This window comes from Aethalodelphis obliquidens, unplaced genomic scaffold, assembly GCF_003676395.1.
Source record: "Aethalodelphis obliquidens isolate GAN/ISIS:26980383/991018 unplaced genomic scaffold, ASM367639v1 scaffold37, whole genome shotgun sequence".
NCBI classification, from domain to species: Eukaryota; Metazoa; Chordata; class Mammalia; order Artiodactyla; family Delphinidae; genus Aethalodelphis; species Aethalodelphis obliquidens.
Window position 1 is genome coordinate 12,394,989 of NW_020837981.1, and position 22,107 is coordinate 12,417,095.

The 22,107-nt window shown below is 43.3% G+C and overlaps 1 protein-coding gene across 4 annotated transcripts in view; it reads left to right on the forward strand.

The window, feature by feature from the left end:
* MICU1 (mitochondrial calcium uptake 1) overlaps positions 1–15,983 on the forward strand; it is a 200,081-nt gene extending 184,098 nt beyond the window's left edge. For 3 of the 4 annotated variants that reach the window (XM_027129934.1, XM_027129936.1, XM_027129937.1), the window contains 2 exons: positions 9,091–9,180; positions 14,996–15,982. In XM_027129934.1, coding sequence (XP_026985735.1) covers positions 9,091–9,180; positions 14,996–15,156 — 251 coding nt within the window. In that variant the 3' untranslated portion in view covers positions 15,157–15,982. Of the gene's footprint in view, positions 1–9,090; positions 9,181–14,995 lie in introns of all 4 variants that reach the window. The other variant, XM_027129935.1, reaches the window with a different exon arrangement.
* The last annotated feature ends 6,124 nt before the right edge of the window (positions 15,984–22,107 follow it).

Below are 22,107 nucleotides of genomic sequence, written 5' to 3' on the forward strand. Positions count from 1 at the left end.
GTGGTGCGCGGGCTTCTCATTGCAGTGGCTTCTCTTCTTGCAGAGCATGGGCTCTAGGCACATGGGCTTCAGTAGTGTGGCACACAGGCTCAGTAGTTGTGGCTTGCGGGCTCTAGTATGCAGGCTCAGTAGTTGTGGCACACGGGCTTAGTTGCTCTGCGGCATGTGGGATCCTCCCAGACCAGGGATCGAACCCATGTCCCCTGCATTGGCAGGCAGAGTCTTAACTACTGCGCCACCAGAGGAGTCCCAAAAAGTTATTTAAAAAAATAATAATCCTAGAACCTGATGAGGCTTAATTTTGTTCTCTTAGAAAGTAGTATCTACTGCTTTTTTCAGTACTTTTTGAGATTCGTATTAGTTTAGAAGTTGTAAGTGGGTTTTTTTTGTATTTTTTAAATAGGAAAATTGGAGCTTTTAGTTTCTCCTAAGTTTCATCATTCATCCAAAAATTCTTGAGATCATTGCTTTCAGAAGGCATTATCATTATTTAACTTCTCTGTTCCTAGGAATATCTAAGCAGTATTAATATCTCTAGTATCCACAGCATTCAAGGGGGAATTTTCTACTGGACTGTAAACTCTTGAGGACGAGAACAATGTTTTCCACATCTTTGTGTCCTACTCTGAGCCTAGAAGAATTATGTATATTTATGTGGTAGATATTTAATTAATGTTGAATAAATGAGTGAATTAATTCTAAACATGGTCAGATCCTGAAAAGGATGCTAAAGCTCTAATAAAAGCCTAGGGTGAGGGGGAGAATGATAGGAGTATGACACCTTCCCATGTCATTAATTTCCTTGACACATGGGCAAGTCACAATTTCTCTGACCTCAAGTTAGAGTTATACTAATTATCTCCAAGCGTTCTTCCAGATTTGAAATTCTATAAATAATCAGCTTTTTACTGAATGTTGTAATGTTTTAAGGGACATGTTATAGCCTAAATATTGAAATCTGTGTGAAAATGAACTAACTTATAATTATCAGATACATTTGAAATCAGAGCAAGGCTGTTGAATTCCCAAGAGAAGCGTGGCAGTTTTAATTTGTTTTCTTGTTAAGAAGTTTAAAACTTAATTAGATCTTGGCTAGTGCCTCTATAAGAGCTAGTTTATGGAGCTTGGTATAGTAGTTGCAGAAAAGTGACAGTTCCATAAAATATACCTAGAATGAGTGTAGCTGTATATAAAGTATGATTTGAGGAACGTCAAAAGGACATTCCCAACCATAAATACCTTCCCTACTTAACTTTCTTGCTTATAACAAATTACTACAAATTTACAGCTTAAAATACCACCTATTTATCCCCTAGTTTCTATAAGTCAGGGTCTGAGCATAGCATAACTGGGTTCTCTGCTCAGAGTCTTAACAAGGCAGAAATCAAGACATCAGTAGGACTGCTTTCTCATCTGGAGTTCATAATCCTCTTCCAAGCTCACCTGGGTTCTTGGCAGAATTCATTTCCTTTTGGTTGTAGGACTGATGTCCTTTTTTCTTGCTGGCTGTCACTCGCAGCAGACTGCTGCAGTTCCTTGCCATGCGGCCCTCTCACAGGCCCTCTTACAATATGGCAGCTCACTTCTTCAAAGCCAGCAGGAGAATCTCTTTCCCCAGTGTACTGAGATGGGTTCTTATATAACTGTAATCATGGGAGTGACTATCCCATTACCTTTTCCATATAAAGTAACCTAATCACAAGAGTGGTATCACTTCCTATTCACAGGTCCTGCCCACATTCAAAGAGAGGAGATTTTACAGGGTGTGGGGATGTTGAGAACCATCTCAGAATTCTACCCACCATACCAGAAATTACCACCATTCTATTCTTTGAGGACTTCTGAAGATATGGACATTTTAACTGATCTAAGCCATGTTATCTAAAATGACGTTAAGAATGGCAGTCATAAAATTTTAGGGCTAGAAAAGAGCTTAGAAATCATTTTACTTAAACCCTTGCTTTATTCTTTTAACCTCTTTGTTTACACTTGAAGGAAAATGACTTGCTCAAATCACAGCTAGTGCGATGCAAAACTGAGACCAGAGATTCAGGTTCACTCACTTCCATACCACTGTTCTCTTTAGTACACGAGATCCACTGCCATGAGAAGGACCTAGAGAATTCTACTGGGGACTCAGTGCTTTTATGGGAAGGCAGAAATAGGGAAAAGTTCACAGCAAAAATGTATGGGAGAGCACCCCCAGACAGCCATAGAACGAAGGCAGGAAATGGGAATGTCATAAAGACGTGTGGGGAAGAGGTTATGGGAAAAAAGCTCCTATTTTATAAATTCTTTTAAAGTTTGTGGAGGCAAGCCCCTATGCTTCAGTTTGTTATTGCATTTTGTAAAAACATTTATGTGTGAAGAAGAGTGTTGGCCAGGATTTCATTCATTTAAGACAAAGTCATTAATTTTTTAAACACAATTATTCATGATGTAGGCAGGGAAGCTCAAATTCTGAAAGAAATATTTGCTTCATGAGGCACTTTCTCTGCAGAGACCTGATTTTTTTCCCCTAATTTAAAGTTACTTAGCAATTCTAAAGATTGATTCTGGCTTAACTATGTTGCTTTGAATATGTTGTGATTTAATAAAATTATATATAAGTACCCCAAGGAGGAAGGGAGCTGCTTTAGGGATTCACGATTACCACTGGGGGAGAGAGGAGAGTGAGGGTAGGATAAACTGCCAAAACATCCTCTTAAATAGATAAGTGAGAACATCAGCCAACATTACATCCTACTGTGAAAAGGATCAGAAAGGAATTATACCAACTGGGGAAGTATAGAGATTACTTTTTAACGCATGTGCTGCTTTTGGGGGGCTTAAGGGGTTACTACCCTTAGAAGCCTCTGAAGGTTTTATAAGACACTTGTTAAGGTGAAGAGTATTTAGCCTTTTGGCATAATTTCAGCAAACTGAACTTAAATATCTCAGTTGCTTTCAACTTTAGCCATCAGAGATTCAGACTCTGTTGAAGCTGACAACCCACAGCCCACCCATAGCCCACCAAAGAAGTCATTTTGTAAAGGGGGGATAAAAGGCACTTCCTCCTCAAGACTGAGGTTCGAGTAATATGAGGAAGTGGTTATCTAAATAATGATACATCCTCTTGGTGGAATACTATGCAGCTGTTAAAAAAGAACTGTTTATGTATTGGAATGGAATTATTTCTTAGATATATTGTTAAATGAGTCAAGCAAAACCATTTAATATACCACCATTTTGTGGGAAAAAGTGAAGAATAAATATTTGATTTTATATCTATAAAATATTTCTGGGGAAACTGGAGATATTGGTTGCCTCTGGACAACTAGGGGGCAGGGGTATAAGTTTGGGAGGGAGATTTCAGCCCTTTTGTACCATTTGAATTTGAAACAGCTGAATGTATTATCTAATGAAAAATAACTTTTTAAAATAAAAAATAATGAAAATTTAAAGAGTCAAAGAGGGAAAAGCAAGTTAATATGGTAAATTGGTCTCCGAATAAGACCTGGCTGTGTTATAAAGGTTTCCCTGCAAGGAGACTTGACTGGCCCCCTGCAAAATCTCATCCCCACCTGCACCTCTGTTCTAGCTCTCTAATCAGGCATTAGCATCCTTTCCTGCTTTCAGTACTTTACTCAGACCCCCTCCCCCCATCACGTACTATTGTACCTGCCAACTCTGGAGCAGTATGTCTCTTTAATCCTTTAGAATTAGGATCCAAAATGTACCTCCAACGAAGTACAGTCTATTCCACTGTGACCCATATGTGTCCGTTAATGTCTGATAGTTCTCCTATGTACTTCTCCATCGTAATGGTTTGTATAGTTTCCCCCACTGAACTGTGATTGCCCTCTGAGCATGGCACCTGAAACCACTGCCTAATGGTACTGATAGAAATGCTTGCCCTTTGTGGACAAAATGTGTTGAGCATTAATGACGCCAGATACAATACTGGACAATGGCAATAAACCTTACTGTAAATCAGTTTTACTAGATTAATCATGTAAGCCCATTGAAGCAGTCATCTGGGATGATGCTCTGAGATTCAGAAAACCTGACCACAGGTTTTCTCTGTGGCATATACCAGTATTTAAGAGCCAGGATCACCAGCATCACCTCTGACGGCGGACTGCCTGAGCACACAGAGGGGGTCAACCTGCCTGCAGCTCAGAAGCACCGTGCAGAACACAGAATTGTTATATTTTTCATTATTAGTATACTGCATTGCTCTTGGCTCCTTAAATTGCTTGTCATCCTAAATATTGTCCTTTTCTCCCCACCCACACCCCCTCAGTCAGGCTGAAATGTGTATGTTGTATTAGCCAAAGTATCTTGGAAGAAGATACTGCCAAGAAAGGACAGGTGCTTTTTAAAGGAAAATCCTTCCCCCGTCCCTGCCTTCCCCGAAGCCATCTAGGTATGGATTTAAGAAACTAGGACCGACCTCTGCATCATAAGCCCTTCCAAAGCTGAAGCAGAAATGTCTTCCCTTACTTAACCTTGGCAGTCACCAGCCAGCTTTTGATTTTCTCCACTGCAGTCCAGGAAGACAGGAATAATCACATGGCCGCACAGCTAGAGACTGTCAACCCAACGTGGCATATCACCTTTCCAAACATCTTTGCATTAGGAAGAGACAGGCAGTTCCTAACTGGGTCACACTGTCCGTAGATCTATCTATGCATCAGAGGTATAGAAGCTCCCAGGGCCACCTTTGTTTTATATGCTTTTCACTGGGTTGCATTTTAATAAACTTCTTTAAGTTCTTAAAATTGTCAGTATGCATTCCAAGGGAATGCTAATGTGTAGGGCAATCAGATCTGTGGTCAAACTATAATGCTGGCTCTTCACAACCCCTAGTTGTTACTCAGTTATTCGTCCCTGCCCACTAGCAAGGAGTAATCCCCAACTTGGCTTTTCTTTCATCTGAGCTCTTTCTCTTGTTTAGAGTGACAGATTAATGGGAATTCCCTGGCGGTCCAGTGATTAAGACTCCGTGCTTTCACTGCCGAGGGTGTCGGGGAACTAAGATCATGCAAGCCATGAGGTTCGGCCAAAAAAAAAAAAAAACAACAGAGTGACAGATTCATGGGGGGATCCGTTGTCCATATAAGGGGTCGAGTGGATCCAGTGTGTATAGGGAAAAGAGCATTGGCTGGAAGTCAGAAGACCCTGATTCTAGACCCAGCTGTGCTACTAGTTAGCTTTGTGACCCTGAGCAAGTTATTCAAATTCTCTGCATTTTACCTTTCGTCTGAGGTCTCTTCCAGTTCTAAGATTCTGATTCCAAGTGGATGTCTGGGCTCTTATCCCTCCAGAACTCTCCTTTCCTCTGTTCAACTACTGTTGTGAATACTTTTATGTAATATAGCTTCTGACATTATAGTCACACGAACTCAGTATGAGTTTCTGTCTGAGGCTGAATTGCCCAGTCATGGACTGTGCCAGAGAGTAAATTGGGGGTCCTGGCACAATTCAGATTCTGCCTGGACTTTTCAAAAAGCCAGATGGTTAACACATTTTTGAGTGCCAATTCAGCACGCTTCTGCAAATTCCTTCCCACCCCAATCTAGTAGAAACCACCCAATCTCATGTCCATCTATTGTTCAGGCAGCTGGACCAGATTTGTACCAAAGGAATAGATAGGCCTTGGAAACGTAGGCTTCTCCAGGGTGACTTCATGCTCCATAGAGACATCTTTCAGATTAGAGCCCCAACCATCAATCAATTAGCATCATGAAATAAGGGAGGCCCAAATTCCAGTACCAACAACTGGTCTGCATGGAGAAGTTGAGATCTGGGGCAGAGGGGGTGAGGGATTGCTCTCCTTGCTGTGATTTAATTATGGCTTTGTGGTTCAGAGATGTGGAAGCAAATCTGAATGAGCCAACTCTCAGGACCAGCTGTCAAGCACTTGGCTTGTAATCTGCTGTCATCCTACTTGTCCCAAGTGCTCTTGGCTGTACAGCTCACCAGCCAGTATAATGTTTGTTTCCTCCACTGCTCTGATTCACACTCTGGGGGCTTATCTGAGGATCTTGAACTGTGAAAGGGCACCCCAGCCAGGCTCTTTGCTGGCTGGTAACATCCCAGTGGTTTGAATAACTTAGCTCCTGTAGTACAGATGGCATCAGAGCCCTCTCCATGTGAGATGGAACATATTCTGTAACTATTCTGTCAAGAGATGGTATTTGTAATGAGGGATTCCTGACAGTGGCTTCCAGAAGTCCCTGTTCTACAACCACTTAGTACCACTTTAATGAGCTTTCCACTAAAAAAAAAAAAAAAAAAAAAAAAAGCCAAGAGCTCTCACTGACATTCTTGGATATTATTTAGTTAATGGTTTATTTAGAGGAAAGAGTCTATCTTCATGGGGAAAAGGATAGGCACTTGGAGCATCAAGAAGAATTAGCACTACTATATAGCACCGGGAACTCTACTCAGTGCTCTGTGGTGATCTAAATGGGAAGGAAATCCAAAACAGAGGGGATATATGTATATGTGTAGCTGATTCACTTTGCTGTACAGTAGAAACTAACACAACATTGTAAAGCAACTATACTCCAATTTTAAAAAAAGAATTGGCAATAGGCACTCTGCCCTGAGAAAATGGAACTGGGAAAGAGAAAAAGAGGGTAGTTATCAGTTATAACAGGTGTGGTATTGGTGTGAAAAAGGCATGGTTAACAAACATTGGCAGAGAAAGGAATGGTTAACATAAAGCATTCATGTTTACCTACATAGAACAGGTTTTGAGCCACTTCTCAGGACACATTTCTGTGGCCGCAAAGGGTAATTCAGTAAATGATCACTGTTTGAGAGCATCCAGTGTTTTCTGATCTGATTCGCTTTTCACTGAGCAATCTTCTGTGGTGAACTGAGTTTCCTTAGTAGATTTTCCTACTGAGAAGTATAATGGCCAGCTGTCATCAGTTTAGTTCTCTTAACAGTTACTATTTTCATTGTAAATTGGCCTTCTGGTTTCTCCTCTTTCCCCGGGCCATTTAGTTAGCAGGAATCAGTTCTTCCTGAGCCGACTGAGAGAATCAAGTGTCTAGACCTACGAGGCTAAGTTTCTAAACCCTAGAATTTCTACAGTCTAGTAGAGGCCCCATCTCCCCCATCAGCACTTAACCACATCTCGTGAACATCCACACAATAATATATTCTGCTTAAGTCTTTTAGTTCCAAGGGATGTTGATTCCTCTTTCACTCTCGCATCCCGGGAAGAGGGGCGGTATGAGCAGTAACCTAAAGCTGCAGGAGGAGGAATCTGACTCTTCCCGCTCTCATGAGCAGCCTAGTCCCTCTCCAGCCAGAGGCTGTGGACACTAAGGTACAGCCCAGCTTGTGGCCTTTATATCTTTCTTCTGCCCTTCGCCACACAAGATCTTCAGCTGTTTCTGTGTACCTCCACCCCTATCCCTCACCCTCAGATTCTAGAAAATGCCAATAAACCATTCCTTGCACTACTAAGCCACCTCAGCAGCTATCCTGTGGCATCCCGTCATTTGAATATGAGAATATTATACCTAAAGAGATCAGATGACTCCACCACAGCAAGTTGATGGAGCCAGGACTAGAGCTCAGGTCTTGTGACTTGCAAGCAGTTTTTCTACTGTGTCTCCTTGCTCCTCTGCATTGTTCTGGCTCCACCACAGCAAGTTGATGGAGCCAGGACTAGAGCTCAGGTCTTGTGACTTGCAAGCAGTTTTTCTACTGCGTCTCCTTGCTCCTCTGCATTGTTCTGGCATTTGTATCAGCTGACCTCAAGGGCCCTGTGGTGAATATAATGGAGGCTATAGAGGTGAAGTGAAAGAGCAAATGCAGAAAAAAAATGACAAGAAAGAACTGAAATTATAGGAATGAAATAAGCAGAGAAAGCACACTGCCTTTAGTTTAAGTTCACATCGCTTCTAGAAGAATCTAATCTGAGGTTTATAGATATGAACACTTCGTTGCTGGTTGGTTCATAAATAGAAATTCATCTTTTTCTTTCCTCTGAGTTTTACCTCACTTAAGAGTGTGTCTATAAGCAATAACATAATTTATAGATGTAGCTGGATCAGGCTTGAGGATAAATGGCAGAGAAGGCAGGGGAAATTGCCTAGTCCCTCCTGGCTTGTTTTTTGTGAGAACCCAGTTCTCACGTGATTGCTAGTGTTTAACAGTAAATGTCAGAGAAAGAAAAAATGGCAAGAGAGAAGAGAGTTTCTGATGAGATCTGGAAAAAGAAAAAAAAAGAGAGACTGTATTGATCTAGTGAGATGGGGCCACTGCTTCTCCCAAGCGGCACAGTTGGGAAAGACAAAGTGGCTGATGGAAAACCTGTTGGGAGGAAGGGCAGGAGCTCAGCCATGCAGATTCTCCACTGTTAGTCAGTAACGGGTGGGTGAAGCCTCAGTGCACTCAGACAAGTCTCCTTGTTCCCCACTTCCCCATCCTTTCTCTGCCTCATTATTTCCTTGACTTTTTGTTATTGTGTTCTTTCCAGTGGGAGGGAAATGCCAAGACGGAGACAATCAGGCATTCTTTATTTTTTTTCAAGGCACTCTTCTGGTAATAATTTATTAGAAAAGCCACCACTGCATGCTGAAGACTTAGAATTCCATCCTTAAATATTATGTGGATTTTCACTTTTTAAATTTTTATTGTGGTAAAATATATATAACAAAAGTTGCCATTTAAACCATTTTTAAGTATGTAAGTCAGTGGCATTAATGACATTCACAGTGTTGTACAACCATCACCACTATTTCCAAAACTTTTCCATCACCCCAAACAGAAAATCTGTACCGATTAACCACTAACTCCCCAGCCCCTTGTAACCTCCAATCTACTTTCTCTATAAATTTAGTATCAGGCATTCTTACTTAATTATATATACCTCCTAAATTGTGGCAGCAGTAGAAAGAAAATGGAATCTGACGTGAAAAGGAAAGGGGGTTATGGATTAAAAACTGAATTACCATTTTCTTAAATGTGACGTAAATACACTTGAAAATTTTTTATTGTGACTGAATAGTTTTATCCTTCCATTCAGAGAAAGCAAAATGAAAGTCCCTCTGCTGTGCTAACTCAACATCTTTCTTCTTTCAGTAACCATGCAGCAGGTGGCCAGGACAGTGGCTAAAGTGGAACTCTCAGATCACGTGTGTGATGTGGTGTTTGCGCTCTTTGACTGTGATGGTGAGTGGGGCCCTCTGGAGTCCGGCGGAAAAACCAAGCCTTACTGCCCTTGAAGTAGACACTTTTATGATGGAGCCTTGCAGCCAGCTCCAGGGTACCAGCCTAGACTGCTTCAACTTCCCCATTTCCCACATCAGTAGCTCAGCCCTCAGACTCATGACATTGAGAAATACCACCCCTGGTCCTGGTTTGTGTTCTCCATTTCTTCTTATAATTCTAATTTGCCTATAGGCCTAAATTCATTTATGACCCTAAGGATCTTAAAAATAAAAACAAGGGAATTCCCTGGTGGTCCAGTGTTTAGGACTCCCCGCTTCCACTGCAGGGGGCACGGGTTCGATTCCTGGTTGGGGAACTAAGATCCCGCATGCCGTGTGACACGGCCAAAAAAAAAAAAAATTAGACCCAGCTTACTGCTTAGTAGATAGGAACACTTGAATATTTGAATGTCTCTAGGAATCAGATGGTACTGGTCACTCCACCACCCAGGGCACATTTCAGTCATTTACAACCCATCATAGCATTCCAGCTGCACACCAAGGTCTGTTGTGTCTGTGAGCACTCTGCAGTTTATTTAGCCCATTTAAGAGATCCTGGTTCTGCTCTGGCCTTATTTCTCAGCTATGTTGGCTGATACAATGATGATAATATTAACAATGGAGGCTCACAGTTTTTTCTCTCTCTCTTTTTTTTTTTGCCTTAAATTTATTTTTACTTTATTTTTATTGGAGTATAGTTGATTTACAGTGTTGTATTAGTTTCAGGCATGCAGCAAAGTGAATCAGTTATACATACACATCTATCCACCCTTTTTTAGATTCTTCTCTCATATAGACCATTATAGAGTACTGAGTAGAGTCCCCTGTGCTATACAGTAGGTCCTTATTAGTTATCTCACAGTTTTTTCATTGCTTACTATGAGCCGGATACACTGTGCAAGCTGCTCATTTAATCCTCTGACACAGGAGTAGTTATTAACCACATTTTACAGATAAGGAAGCTGCAACTCAGAGAGGTAAAGGAGTTTTCCCAGGAGCACAAAAGTAGTATTAGATAGCAAGTACAGGATTTGAACCAAAAGTGCACTGCCCCCCTCTGTACTATATGACCTCCATTCCCTGTCTCACAGCCAGGATTCACTGTTCATCTTCTTCCAGGAAGCTAGGCTCACAGAATTCAAGAACAGATCAAAAGCTCCTGCATGTGTGAAACCTTCCCTTTTAATCCCAGCATAATGAATCACTCTGTTTTTTTTATTCCTTAACTTGGTTCAATTTGTCCGCATCGCTACATGTTACACTCCATCTCTGTGTATGTGACTTAATGTCCCTACCAAATTGTGAGCTTTTTATGGGTAGTTACAAGTCCTATCCACCTTCGGATCCCCCCTCCCCTGCAAATAGGACCTCAGACAGTACTTTGCACATAACAGGTGTTCATTAACTTTTTGTTTGTTTTTTATTTTTAGTTGTGCCAGGTCTTAGTTGCGGCAGGTGGGTTACTTAGTTGTGGCGTGCAAACTCTTAGCTGTGGCATGCATGTGGGATCTAGTTCCCTGAACAGAGATCGAACCCACGTCCCCTACATTGGAAGGTGGATTCCCAACCACTGCACCACCAGGGAAGTCCTCATTAACTTTTTAAGTTGAACTTGAGTTATTTAAATCTCCCCCCTGAACCCACAACCAAGGTCTGAGTGAAAGGAAGCCCCAGAGCGAGGACAAGGAGAGTCCTCATCCACAGGGAAGGGTGATTATTCTCTAGAGCTGCCCTGTCCAATATGATACCACAGTTACATGTGGTTATTTAAATTTAAATTAATTAAAATTGAATACAATTTAAAACTCACTTCTTCCAGTATCACACGTGGCTTGGTGGCTCCTGTATTGAAAATAGCACAGATAAAAACGTTTCCCTCATCGCAGAGAGTTCTAATGGACAGCACTGCTGCAGAGAGAGTAACTCTCCCCAGGTTTTGTTTTTACTCTAATCACTTTTAGGTAGTTTGAGTTTTTTTCCAAAGAACATTTTTATAATTTTTGAAGCCAGTATCCAAGAGCTGGTTTGTGAAGTGAATATGGGAGTAATGGCAACCAGCATCACAGTTCCCCTCTTCTCCTGGGAAGTCCTGGGAAATGTTTGATTTTCCAGCCTTTTAGAAGGAGGCTCTATCAATATCTACTTCTATTATCTTTAAAAAATCATTTTATCTCTGGGACCTAATTTTTTAATTGACATATAACATATTAGTTTCAGGTGTACAACATAATGATTCAATATTTGTGTATATTGCAAAATGATCACCATAATAAGTCTAGTCACCATACATGTTACAAATTTTTTTCTTATAATGAGAATTTTTAAGATCTACTCTCTTAGCAACTTGCAAATATGCAATACAGTGTTTTTAAATATAGTCTTCATGCTGTACATTATATCCCCATGACTTACTTATAACTGGAAGTTTGTACCTTTTGAAGCCCTGCACCAGAATTCATCCACCTCCATCCCCCACCTCTAGCAACCTCTAATCTGTTCTATATATCTATGAACTCAATTATTTTTGTTTGTTCGTTTTAGATTCCACATATAACTGAGATCATACAGTATTTGTCTTTCTCTGATTTATGTCAGCATAATGGCCTCAAGGTCCATCCATGTTGTCAAAAATGGCAAAGTTTCCTTTTTATGGCTGAATAATATTCCATCGTACACACAATATATATACACACACACACATATCACATTTTCTTCATCCATTCATCTGTCCATGGACACTTAGGTTGTTTCTGTGTCTTAGCTCTTATAAATAATGCTGCAGTGAACATAGGGGTGCATATATCTTTTCAAGTTAGTGTTTTTGTTTCTTTCAGATAAATACCCAGAAGTGGAATTTGGATCATATGGTAGTTTTATTTTTAATTTTTTGAGGAACTTCCATACTGTTTCCCATAGTGGCTGCACCAATTTACATTCTCTCCAACAGTACACAGGGTTCCCTTTTCTCCACATCCTGGCCAACACTTGTTATTTGTTGTTGTTGTTGTTGTTAACAGCCATTCTGACAGGTGTGAGGTGGTATCTCATTGTGGCTTTGATTTGCATTTCCCTGATGATTAGTGATGTTGAGCATCTTTTCACGTGTCTATTGGCCATTTGTATGTCTTCTTTGGGAAGCATCTGTTCAGGTCCTCTGCACATTTTTTAATCAGGTTGTTTGGTTTTTTGCTGTTGAGTTGCATGAGTTCTCTGTATATTTTGCATTTTAACCCCTTATCAGTATATGATTTGCAGATATCTTCTCCTGTATAGTAGATTGCCTTTTCATTTTGTTGATGGTTTCCTTTGCTGTGCAGAAGCTTTTTAGTTTGATATAATTCCACTTGTTTATTTTTGCTTTTGTTACCTTTGCTTTTGGTGGTAAATGGGGTTTATTTTCTTTTTGTTTATTTGTTTTGGGGTTTTTTTGTTTTTGTTTTTTTTTAATTTTTTAAATTTCTTTTTTTGGCTGCATTGGGTTTTCTGCTGCTCACGGGCTTTCTCTAGTTGCGGCGAGTGGGGGCTACTCTTCATTGCCGTGCGCAGGCTTCTAATTGTGGTGGCTTCTCTTGTTGCAGAGCATGGGCTCTAGGTGCGTGGGCTTCAGTAGTTGTGGCACACGGGATTCAGTAGTTGTGGCTCACTGGCTTAGTTGCTCCATGGCATGTGGGATCTTCCCGGGCCAGGGCTCGAACCCACCAGGGAAGCCCAGGGTTCATTTTCTTAATCTACAGAAAAGGGAAGTAGATATTAAATTCGAAAGCCATTGTCATTTCTACCAGTGCAAGATGTTAGGTCAAAATGCCAGGGGACAGAGAATTCCAATTTTCAAACAGACTTGTTTGTCACAGAATTTAGAGTTGCAGTCACAGATCACACATGCACACAAATGACATTCAGTCATATATCCAATTCACAGGTAACAAAGGCCGTTCAGACTGGTCAGCCCTGGCCTTAGGGAAGTAAGAAGCAAATCCCAGAGTAGTTTGAATGAAATAACCTCAGGTTTGGGGAATTCCCTGGTGGTCCAGTGGACTCTGCGTTTTTACTGCCCGAGGGTACAGGTTTGATCCTCCGTCGGGGAGCTAAGATCCTGCAAGCCCCATCACCAAAAAATAAATAAATAAAAATAACTTCAGGTTTTTTCATCTTAAGCTTCTTTTTATACAAAATATTAAGAATCCTATTTAGACCTTTTCGTTCTTTTAATTGCATTCTTAATAAGCCATATTACTGATTCACTTTCAGCCCAGCCAGGCTACTTTTTAAGTTAAAGTATAATATACATACAAAAACATGCAAATACCATAAGTGTGGAGCTTGATAAATTTTAAAAACTGAACACACCCATGCATCATCCTGAAGCAGCACATCACCAGGACCGCAGAGCTGCCTGGTGCTGCTGCCCTCCGGTCACGTATACCCCCGAGGGCGGCCACTTCCCTAACTTCTAGTGCCATAGGTTAGCTTTACCTGTTTTTTGTTTGTTTTAATCTTGCTCTGAGGTATCCCTGAGGCTGCCCATGCTCTTTTCAGACAGCAAACATGGGCCCGTTTAGATTTTCAGGTACTCTATACAGAAGTAAACCAATTATTCCCTCTTACCACTTTCTTCCCAGACTGATCATTAGCAGAGGTCTGTTTGCTAGCTTCCTGTCACCACCAGTAATGGCTGCGATTCTTTTAATCAGCAGACATTTACTCCTGAGCATCTAGTCAAATGGTAACTGTCCTCTACTTTTGGAGTGGTTACTATTCCATGTGGCTTGAGAAGTGACCTTGGGTCAGACCAGATGCTCTCCAGGTTCTCCTCTAGACCTGAGAGTCTGCCACTGAAGAGGGTCAAATGAGAAGCCATGAGAAAATGGGCTTAACCCAAAGCCAGGTTTTGATTTTAGTTTTCACCATGAAAAGCCTCATCATGTCTTACCCGGACTATTGCAGCAGCCTCCTAACTGGCTCCCATACTCACTCCATCTGTGCCACTCCAGTCTATCACCATCATCCAGCTAGAGAAATCTACCCAAAATGGAAATCTAACTACATCTTACTCCCCTCTCCCAGTCCTTTCCTGCACTGAAGATAAAGTGCAAACCCTTTCATAAGGATACAAGATCCTTGAGGACCTGTCTCCTGCCTTCCTCTTTGGTTTACTGGCCATACCCCTATCTTTGTGTGTCCAGCAATACCTAACTCCTTGTAGTTCTCTAACAGCTGTGCTGCTTCCTACAGGTGCCTTTGCTTATGCTACTACCACTACTGGAATGCCTCCCCCGTCTCACTCCCCTCTGCTTGGCCACTTCCTGCTCATCCTTTGGGATTCAACTTAGGAGTCACCTCCAGGAAGCCTTTACTGACCTGTACTTGCACCCTCCCCAGCCTGGGTTAGATAGTCTTCCTCTGTGCCCCCATAGCATCCTCTGTTTACCCCATTATGACATTTACCATACGATTGAAATAATGTACTTGTCTCTCCCATAACCTGATGGTATTTCAAGGGACAAAGTCATTTTTATCTCTTTATTCTCAGCACCTAGCACAGGACCTGACATATATATTCTCATTCAACTTCTGTCACACTACATGGAACTATCACTGAGTTGCAATTGGAAACATCAAGGACAGTACAAACCAGTTCATTTTTAACCAAGAGAATTGAGTTTGGCTGTGAGAGAGCGCTAGGCTTTGGGACCTACATGATGTGAGCAATGGAATTGTCTCATTGTCTTTGTTCCAAGGCTGTCACTTATCCCTGTTGTGTTTGCCTCTTCTTCTAGGCAACGGAGAGCTGAGCAATAAGGAATTTGTTTCTATCATGAAGCAACGGCTGATGAGAGGCCTGGAGAAGCCCAAAGACATGGGCTTCACCCGCCTCATGCAGGCCATGTGGAAATGTGCACAGGAAACTGCCTGGGACTTCGCTTTGCCCAAACAGTAACCCAGAACTGCACGAGGAGCCACGCCTCCAGGCCAAGCACCCTGGCCCCTTGGGCAGAGCCTTGGCACAGTCCTCCCCGCTGCTGCTTCCGGAAGTAGTGCTCCCCTCCTCCTGGGAATGATCTCAGGACTCATCAAGTTTCCCCTCTCCCAGTGTTCTGATAGGCCCTGGTTCTAAACCAGTGATTCTCCTAGAGGTCCTCAAAAACATGAGCAGGTCCTAAAAGCGCAGACCTTTGGCACGTTCGACAGTACTACCCATTCAAGCACCCTACAGACAAAGAATGCAGGACCCATCCATGTACCTGCCAACCCTGGGAAACACCCATTTCTTGAGTCATCTTGGTGTGGATTTATATTAACAAGAACATTCCTTGCTTCTCCTCCTGCTGGTGTTTTTTAAGCTACAAATTGGGAAAACCTCTGGCAGAAAAAGGAAATCAGTGATGAATGATAACGAGGATGACCCAGGCACCCTGAGCTGGTGGGAAGCCTGGGCCAGAGGAAGGATCTGTGTCAGTCCCCGGGGTGGCTCTGAGGCAGTGTGCACAGTGGGAATGGAGCAAGATTAGGAATTTAAAGTAGCTGCTGCATGGCTCTCTCCACTCCCTTCTTTTCCTCTCAGGCTCCGTAAGGAGACTCCAGCACGACTGTGCTTATTAAATGAGCGGCAGTGATTAAGCTCATGGCCCCTGCGAGTGCCATTTCCCCTCCAGGCGTGTGCCTCTGAAGCTGAGTCCTGGCTCAGAGCCTGTCTGCCCTGTCTTAAACACTTGTAAAATAGCACTTTAATTATAACGGTTTGCAGTAAAGCCCCACCAACCACCGCCAAAGGCTCTTGTCTCCTTTATTTTAGGGTCCTCTGGGGCCCTTTTCATTTCACTTCTCCACTGGCTTTGAGATCCTAGCAGCAGACCTGTTTTCTTTCCACCAGAGCCTGGTCCTTCCTGTTGAGAAGGCACTTTAAGCATAAACAAAACGGGCATTTGGAGGTTAGTGGTGGCATTTTCCAGCAAGGTTTGGATAGCATTTCATCCTGGACCAAGGCTACCAGGTCCAATGTAGTCCTTGATTACTCATGCCCCACGAGAAGGAACCAAGACAGGGTGGTGGGGGATATGAGACATCATCTGGTACGGTGGACCTAAGTGTTAAGAACCATAGCAACCGGGAATTCCCTGGCAGTCCAGTGGTTAGGACTCTGCCTTCTCACCGCTGAGGGCCCGGGTTCAGTCCCTGGTCGGGGAACTAAAATCCCAGAAGCCGCGCAGCACGGCCAAGAAAAAGAAAAAAGAAATGAACCGTAGCAACCAGTGTTTTATGTGGATTCAACTCTGCCACTAACTCAGTGTGACCTGGAGCAAGCAAGCAATTTCCCATGTTTTCTCAACTATAAAATGACAGGGTTGAGCTTAATGGGCTTAGAGGTTTCTTCCAGGTCCAGAAACCTCTCCTTCAGCTCTTCTCCAGAATTCCTACAACCTCCAGAACCTCCAGGTAGTGCTCCTTGGCACGATAGGGTCTCGCATCCAATGTAATAGCACCACCACACCAAAAACCCAGTGCTTCCTGCAAGGCCTAGAAGTTGGTAGGGAGCGTTTATCAGGCAGAGAAGAGCAGAGACATAGGTCTGCACCTGTGGCTCCACAAGGACAGTACTAACCCCAGCATTTCTCCAGAGCAATTTAATAACCTCACTTCTAACATCCTTTCTGGGAGCAATTAGATTATCTCTCAAAGGAGCTTCCCACTCATGCACCTCATCTGTCTTCCACTGTTTCCTTTCTTGTGGCACGTATTCCTGGCACCCAAGTGTAGCCTTTGCCTTGCTCATTGCCCCAGGGCTGAGGCATCAGCAAAATGTGAGCTTTGTCTTAAATTTGTCCCATAATCCCCAAATCACTCTTTTCCCCAATCCTCATTTCTCCAGCCTGAAAGAGAAGTCCCTTTCACAGCCGCCGTGGGGCATTCACTCCCTCACCAGGAGAGACCTGCCAACTGGCCTGGGTTCACTGAAGCTGAAAGCCAAAGCATAGCAGGAAAGGATAAGGATCTCACCTGCAACATCTTGAAACCCAGGGTCAAGAGCACCTGTGACAAGTACGTGGAATTCCAACTGAACTCCATTAGCTCCTAGGAGAGCCGGAGAAAGCAGAGGCGGTCCAGGTGCTCAAGAAGACAGGACGGCCACACTTTGGCACAACAGGGCAAATGTTTAGGTGAAAGGTACAAGCTAAGTCACCCAGAAGAGGCCAGGATGCCCCAAGGAAGTCCTTGACCAAGGAAGCATGTGAGCTCCCTGGTCATCTAGTGGCTAGGATTTGGCGCTTTCACCAAGGAAGCATGTGAGCAGGCTGAGGGGACTTTAGTAGGCAGAGTTTGGGGGTAAGGCTGGGAGCATTTGGGAATACAGAAGGCTGATAATGTGCTTCTCTTTTTATTCCCATTGTTTCTAATACCTAGACAGAATAACCTTCCCTTCTGCCTTCAAGATTCAGATCAAACTGTCCCTTCCTTAATCCTCTTCCAGACAAGATTAATGGCCCCTCCTTTGCCTCCCAAGGATCTCCTGCCCACCCATAACGATGCTGCTGTAACTTGACGTAATTTTTGTGAGATTGTCACCCACAAAGTTCAGACCCAAAGCAGTGACATAATCAAAGAAAGAGTCCACCACCAAAAGCAAATTTTAAAATATTTCTCGGGCGAGGTAAAAGTGATACTAGCAGTGCCTCAATAAATTCCTCCTGAGACAGGCTGGGACCTGGGGCCTTTACTGCAGTGCTTGCACCTGGACACACATCTCCACAGCAACAGAGTACAAAGAAACTAATGGAATTAAAAATAACTGCATGCATGCCGCAATCCAGGCAATTATGAGCAATAAGATAAAAGGCCACAAACCGACTGCCACTTAGGTACTGGGAGCAAAAGCAGGGTTCTGTGCATGATCCCTGCACACGGCACCACCAAGAGGGTAGGCAGAACACCTAAGCCACTCCTCCGGCCCCATCTGCAGATCTGCCTCCGTCCTCACCCCACTGAAGGAACCAGCCTGCCTTCCACGGAGAGCGAGCAAGGGCACCTGTTACTACTTGTCGCTCCCTCGTGCTGCAGCACAAGTCCCAGTAAAACCTTGCCTGAATTCCTCATCTGGCCTCTTATCAATTTCTGTTGGTTAAAGAGTCCAAGGACCCAAGTCAGTAACACTCCTACACACCCACAGCTGTTGTCTACTTTTGTTATTGTTCTCTTACTTCTTAAAAAAATAAATAACTCCCCAGTTCTAGCCTCTAAGCTTTGGAGAGGAAATGAAACTAAGAGGGGAGCCAGGCTGCTAGGCTTCCTTGATGGGCTCAGCTGGGCTTCCTAGATGATCTAAGAGGACAAGCAGGGAGAATGTGGAGAGAGAGTTACTAAGGAAAGAGCATAAGAACATACATGATATACAAAAATCATCATTTTCATAGTTTTTAGTGCCCCACCTAGTTTTATGTCTGGTTGGAGCACAGGCACTGAATAGGACTCTTAAGACAAAGGAAAAGGCCAGACAGTGACTGCTGCTAGACAAGGAAGAAAGGACAGCAGCAGGGGAGCCCGGAGTCAGGTTCCCAGGCCAGAGCATCCTCTCCAAGCCCAAGCACAGCCCAAGCCAGGTTATGTGTCCCAACAAGCAGCTCAGAAAAGGAACGTGGAACAGAGTGGTTCAGCTTTCAGGCTTTAGGTGCCACCTGCTGGCAAGAAGGCTTAGCACCAGGAGTCACTGGCAGGGGAGGGGCAGCTGCTGGAGTCCAGCCTAGCCCCAGTCCTGCTCCAGAGAATAGGCCTCCCAGGGACCTGGGTGGCATGGGGTGGAGGGAGATGAACAACCTGAGATAAACCATAACCACAAAGAGAGACACAATGGATATGACGATATCTGAGGGGAGGGAAGCAGCCGTGTATTGTTCTCTGTGGCTCCAAAATGGGAATTTTTACCAGCAAGTGACAGGGTAAGAGTCACCATTCATTCTACAACTCTTTACTGATCACCTACTGTGGGCCAGGCACTGAGCAAGGTCTTCAAGGAGTTTGCAGGAGGAATCTAAGAGTGAGAAAAACAGAAAAGCAAAAAGGTTAAGTACAAGCTGTGTGAGAGCACTTAGAAAAGCAGAAGGCTATCTAATCCAGATTTGGAAGTTCAAGGCAGGCTTGCAGAGAATTTTTTTTTATTAAAAATACTGAGACCTGAGGGTTGAGTAGCAGTTATCAAAGGGGGAAGGAGGAGTGTCCGGGCAGCAGGTACGGAATGTACAAAGGTCCAAAGGCCAAAAAGCATGTTTCTGGGAACGGAAGTTCTAGGGTGTATCCAGTAAGTACAGATTGGGGAATGATTTTGTTACCCAAGGATGAATTAAGATGGCGGTCATTCACAAAAAAAGATGACAAAAAATACCGTTGGGCATTTTGAAACACACTTATAGATAACTAATAGGTTGTAGAAAAAATCATGATGGAAATTTTTAAATGCTTGGAACTGAATATGATAATGAAAATACTAGATATGAAAACTTGTGGGACACAGCTAAAGGGAAACTTAGAAACATCTTAACTTCCATACTTATTTACAGAAGATGGGCTGACAGTTAATAAGCTAAGCATCTGCCTCAAAAAGTTGGAAAAAGGGACTTCCCTGGTGGTGCAGTGGTTAAAAATCCGCCTGCCAATGCAGGGGACACGGGTTCGAGCCGGGAGGATCCCACATGCTACAGAGCAACTAAGCCCATGCGCCACAACTACTGAGCCTGCGCTCTAGAGCCCATAAGCCACAACTACAGAGCCCGAGTCCCACAAGTATTGAAACCCGCACGCCTAGAACCCGTGCTGCACAACAAAGAGAAGCCACCGCAGTGAGAAACCCGCGCACCGCAACGAACAGTAGCCCCCGCTCACCGCAACTAGAGAAAGCCCGCACGCAGCAACGAAGACCCAACACAGCCAAAAAATAAAAATAATTTTTTAAATTTATAAACAAAATATTCAATAGCTATAGTAAATTGGATCAATAGTTAAAAATCTGCTTACAACAAAAAGTACCAAACCCAGATGGCTTTATATAAGGGAGAAAAAAAGAAAATAGGACCAGGTTCTATAGGATCCTGTAAGCTCCAATAAGGAGTTTGGACTTCTATCTTAATGCCACTTGGGAGCCACTGAAGGGTTTTAAGCAGGAAAATGACAATGAGCTTTGCATTTTGGAATGATGACTTTGCCTGCAAGGCTACAGATGGATTGGAGTGGGATCCAGGTTGGAGACTGCTATAATAATCCAGTTAACAGATGCTGGAAGCCTGGATTAGGGGAATGGCTGCAGAGTTGGAGAGGTGCTAACAGATTTGGAGATTTGGAAGATGTTCAGATCACGCCTGAGGGGTAAGCGTGGGGCATATAAATTGGAGGATGGTAAGGGAGAGGAAAGAATTCAGCATGAAACCTAAATTTGTTTGGGTAACTGGGTGTGTGAGAGTGCTCTTCGGGGGTAGGGAGGCTGAGAGAACCAGGTTTGGGTGGAGAATGATGAGGCAATTTTTTGATATGGTGCCTGAGAGATAGCCCAGTAGAAATACCTAGTAGGTAGGTAGATATGAGTCTGGACCCAGGAAAGAGGTCTAGGGGATCTCCTAAAAACCTGGGTTCTCCCAATTTCAAGGCCAACTAACCATGAACCCATGAGGTCTGAATCAGTGTCCTAATACCAGCTCCATCTCTTCCCCAAGAGAAGCCAGGAATAGAGACCATCAAAGAGAAAGGAATTTGAATCAAAGGACCCATACTTGGGATGTCCCTGAAACAGACATGTTTGGGAGAAAGGACTTCAAGTGCCCTGTGCCCTTATCCTCCAGCTTCTGGCCCTCCCTAGATGTGAGGTCTCCTCCCTCTTTAGGGAGAAATAGGGAGCAAGGGACTGGAGTGGAGATCCAGAGATGCTATGGAGACATCTTCATGTGTTCATTCAACAAATAATTTATTGAAGCTAAAATTGAAAATTCAATTACCTATCAGTCATTCACACTCTTGGGTGAATTTTCATCATCTTCAATGTGAGGTTTAGGTTTCTCTCTCTTTTTTTTTTAAATAGGTGAACATTCACATGTTTCCAAAATCAAACTTACATTAAAAAAGTATACATTGGAAAGCCTCATTCCCAACCATTCCCACAGCTGTATTCCATTGTGTTCCATAGTTTAATCAGTAAGGGTCGTTTTTTTGGAGAGAGATTTTGGAGCCTGGAGCTCTTTGAAAGGAAGGCCTTGGTGGATAGGCATTTGGAGGCAGCAGGGGACACTGCGGAGTCAGCGAGCAAAAGAGCAAAGGACAGGAAGTGGGGGACATTCCACTGACTTGGTAATTCTTCCTGGAGCCTTAGGAAGGAATTTATCCCCCTGGCTAGCTCAGGAAAACTCTGGATAAAGTGTTTGGAGAGAGAAAAACCTGTCTCTGGGATTCATTTATTCTATTCATTTAACAAATATGTATTGAGCCCCTATTCGGTGTCAGGCCTTGTGCTCAGACTGTGGGGAGCATAAGGGCAAGATCTCCATCCTGGTTTAGCTGGAGACAGGATGTAAACAGACTCACAAGCAAAGGGCGCCAACTGTGCAGAGCGGTGAAGGTGGGTGTCCATGGAGGAGCCAAGCTAAGTGCTATGGGAATTCACGCAGGGAGAGCTCTTGGAGGAGTTGGCCCTTTCTCAGCCTCAGACCCAGGCTCAGATGTCATCTCCCCCAGGAAACCTTTCCAATTCTACACACACAAGTAACAGCTCCCTCTTCTGAGCCTCTTCAAGCTTACACTCAATCCCACTGTTGTACTTACCACACTGTCTTCTAATTCTTTTAATATCTCCCCTACTAGACTGAAAGCTCCCTGATGTCGGGTCCTGTCCTTTATTCTCGGTGCATCTCTGAATCCC